Consider the following 3,818-nt stretch of genomic DNA (forward strand, 5'->3'; position numbering starts at 1 on the left):
ACACCTTGTGAATAATCCCACAAGTATTTTAGCTATTCGATTCATAATTGAATCAGCAGCGGAGATACGCTATTCATATTTGATTAGGTTTGAGAAAAGGGCTGTTTGCTCCCCTCGTTTTGAGAGCATGGAATGGCTTCCAATTTAATATATATGTTTATGGTTTATGGGGAGTTTATGTCCCAAAGTGACTCTGGCTATGAGGGACGCCGTAGTGAACAGCACCGGAAATTTCGACCAACTGGGGCTCTTTAATATCACCGACATTGCACATTGGACGGGCTTCTAGAATTTTGCTTCCGTATAAATGCGGCCGCTGCAGCTGGGGTCGAACCCATGTCTTTCGGGCCAGCAGCCGAGTGCCAGAAGCACTGAGTCACCACGGCAGCTTTTTATCTTACATGTGAAGTGTACTTTGTTGAATGTATCTATCATTCATTCATTTCCGCAAGATAGCTGGTGACAAGGTGCATATGTGATAGGCGAAATTGTGTGTGCCACAGTGTGAACTTTTCTACCTGAACAGTACTGATTGTTGTCGACACAGTGCTTTCAACCATTGCGTGTTCTACTCTGAGGTTCAAATGTCTTTTTGCAGTTGTTAACCATTTGTGACTTGTTGTGGTGATGTGAAGTGCATGTCAGCTTCCAAACAGAGAACCTTTTCTTTAAGGCCTAGTTGTCTTAAAGTTTGACTAACTGAAGTGCACGTCAAGTCCTTAACTAGAGCGTCTTCATACCATTCGTGATCTCTTTGAATGGTGGGCCACCTGTCATGTCTTCATTTTCACATATCCTTGAATTGTTACTTCTCTCCATTGCGCAGAAGACTTGACCACCACTTCTGAACGGCCCAGCTGTCCACCTAAACAAGAACTGTCAGCGGGAGAGATGCCAATCATGTACATCCACCCCTATCTCTGTAGCTACTGCAGCAAGGGTTTTCTCAAGAAGGAGGACCTGACGCGGCACCTTTGCACCCACACGGGTGAGAAACCATATCAGTGCAGCTACTGCAGCATGGCCTTTACCAGGAAGGATTACCTGAGAGGCCACCTTCGTATCCACTCGGGCGAGAGTCCATACCAGTGCGACCACTGCGGCAAGAGCTTCTACAAGAATTTAAACCTCACGAGGCATCTTCGCACCCACACGGGTGAGGAGCCATACCAATGCAGCCACTGCAGCAAGGGCTTCTCAAGGAAGGATGACCTGACGAGGCACATTCGCACCCACACCGGTGAGGAGCCATACCAGTGCAGCCACTGCAGCAAGGGCTTCTCAAGGAAGGACGACCTGACGAGGCACCTTAGCATTCACACGGGTGAGAAGCCATATCAGTGCAGCCACTGCAGCAAGGGCTTCATCAAGAAGGATGACCTGACGAGGCATGTTCGCATCCACACGGGCGAAAGACCATACCGCTGCCACCTGTGTCCCACAACCTTTACACGGTCGGCAAACCTGGTTAAACATATGCGGTCCCACAAGGGTGCAGAACTATCATAGTGCGCATGCTGACACTGAAACACAGGCCGCTCTTCTGGTTGTAGGTATCTGGCCATTCAGCTCTTGTCGCATGACAGTGCAATTGCATACTGCTGGCCAAGCATTTCCATATTGATGAAGCTTACTTGGCTATGAAAAAGATCGATGAAACAGCTTTGCTTTTTTAAGCTTGAAACTCATGAAAGTAGGTGATGAGGGATTTGGGGAAGGGGAAACGGTGATAGGTTCTTATTTTCAGAGGTTGTTGCTTCATAAAGAGCCCCTTGATTTCAATGCGTGGTCAGACAGATCGCCATCTGCTGCAGTGGAATTCCGGCGTCTTATTAGCACACTTTCCGTGGCATTGTTGATCATCGTCTCTGTACTTATTTTCAGACTTATTTTTTCTTTCTAAGTTGTCTGATGTGATTCGTGTCCGGTAGACTTGATCCTTGATGTACCCCTAGAGCATGCGATCCAGGGGGTATACTATGGAGGGATCTCAATTGTGAGGGTCTTGTTGCATTTCTCTTCAGTGATAACCTTCTTCGATTTATGCATCCTGGGAGCTTCGTGCTAGTAACTGCCGCATACCCTGTCTAAAGTCATGATTCTTGCCACTCATTTGCTCTTTAAAAAGAGAGGAGTCTCTAGCTCAAAATCCTTGACTGCTCCCGTCTTAAAGCGTTTGACAGTGCAAGTGCATGGGTCAGCTGTGCCTTTCAAATTTCTCACGGTCTCGGAGCGCTTCTTCAGTGATGAATTATCAGACTGAAACGTTTTTCCTTCAAATGTAAATGGACTTTGAAATGGGGCAGTGTTACACAACTGAATGCTCTTTTAGCTTTGGTTGTTAAACCTGGCATTTCGCATGCTGGCAAGGCTGTTCTGTAAGACTGCCTTCAACATTTACTAGCTCACGGGCATAGTGCCGAGTAAGTTGGACAGATCACTGCATTTAATTGAGAACATTCTGGCTTTCAAATGCAACACTGCTCATTGTATACGGTGTGCCTTGTGGACAAGTTTTGGGTGATGGAAGTTGCCTTGTGGGCCAAGTCGCGACAACCAGGGATACTAGCGAGGGAGGTGACCGGAGCGAAGACATGGGTTTGAAGTGTAGCCACTGTGGCGGGCACTTTTCGATGAGAAGCAAGCTGGTGACGCATCTCACCATCCACACCGGTGAACGTCCGTACCTCTGCAAGTGCTGCAGCAGGAGCTTTTCACAAAAGAACCACCTGGTAGGGCACATCCGCACCCACACGGGTGGGAAGCCGTTCCAGTGTTAGCATGTCCTTTGCGCAGCGATCAACTCTCAAGAAGCATGTGCGAGCCCACAAGTGTGAAAAAGTGTGACTTGTGCTTGAAGACTTTGTGGCCAAGCACATTTTGTTGCGGCACAAATTGAAGATACACGAAAGGGAAACACAGTGCCGGGAAGTAAGGTTTTCTTGGCCGAAAAGTATGGCTAGCTGATTTCTTGTTACTTGCTGCAAACAAAAGCTTAATGCTTCCAAATAGCGTGTGTGAGTGTTTGCTTTTGCCACGTCTCTATCAGCCATGTCAGGCCAAACCATTTATCCAATATGTGTATTCCTAGTACCCTTGTCTTTGTTGCATGGTTTATGAAGTTGTGAAAGAGTACCAGTGCACATTCCTATGTTTTGTAACAGCACAGGAAAATCTTCTGCAATGTTCTCTTTATTTTTTTGTCATACAGGGGTGTTAATAAGGGACACGAGAAGGACATAAGAAAGTCCAGCCTCGAGGTAATACAGCAGGCTTTTCTTTGCAGTGTTTATGAATGCATTGTTTAAGAAATAAAAGTATTCAAAAAGACCACTGTGCCGGTTTCTGCATTGCCAGTTGTTGAGACCTCTCCCTCTCTCTTGAATGTGTAGTATGTGTCATATTTCTCTGTTTCAGACTGGCTCCCTGAGTATTGTAAATCTTTTACTAGGATGCTGTAATTTAGCTGACACTGTTTTATACTTTTGCTGGAAAAGCAGTTGTTACCCTGGCTTTTTATTCCTTACCATTTTTTTTTTTTGCATGAAAGTGGAAAGGCCCCGTGTCGCAGAAAAGCTGGTGTTGGCGTGACGGAAAAATACAAACTGGTGGAAGATGTGGCATTTACAAGATACTCCCATACAAGGTGCCAGCCACACCAGCCGTGCATCGGAAACTTCTGACCCACGAGTTGCGAGCCACACACCATGCGGGCACTTCGTACGGCTTGCTTAAGTGGGGCTTCATATGTAGTGTGGTGTTTCGCTGAGATTTGCTCAACAGCATAACATCAACTATGCTGTTACTGTACAGCTTTT

At 46.4% G+C, this 3,818-nt stretch overlaps 1 protein-coding gene across 1 annotated transcript; it reads left to right on the forward strand.

Moving 5' to 3' along the window:
- Window positions 1–189: 189 nt before the first annotated feature.
- On the forward strand, window positions 190–3,330 carry LOC149346677 (uncharacterized). The gene has a single exon (XM_089586616.1). The coding sequence runs from the start codon at window positions 892–894 to the stop codon at window positions 1,507–1,509; it is 618 nt and encodes a 205-aa protein (XP_089442742.1). The 5' UTR covers window positions 190–891; the 3' UTR covers window positions 1,510–3,330.
- The last annotated feature ends 488 nt before the right edge of the window (window positions 3,331–3,818 follow it).

This window comes from Amblyomma mixtum, chromosome 4 (assembly GCF_055824585.1).
Source record: "Amblyomma mixtum isolate Tamu chromosome 4, ASM5582458v1, whole genome shotgun sequence".
NCBI classification, from domain to species: Eukaryota; Metazoa; Arthropoda; class Arachnida; order Ixodida; family Ixodidae; genus Amblyomma; species Amblyomma mixtum.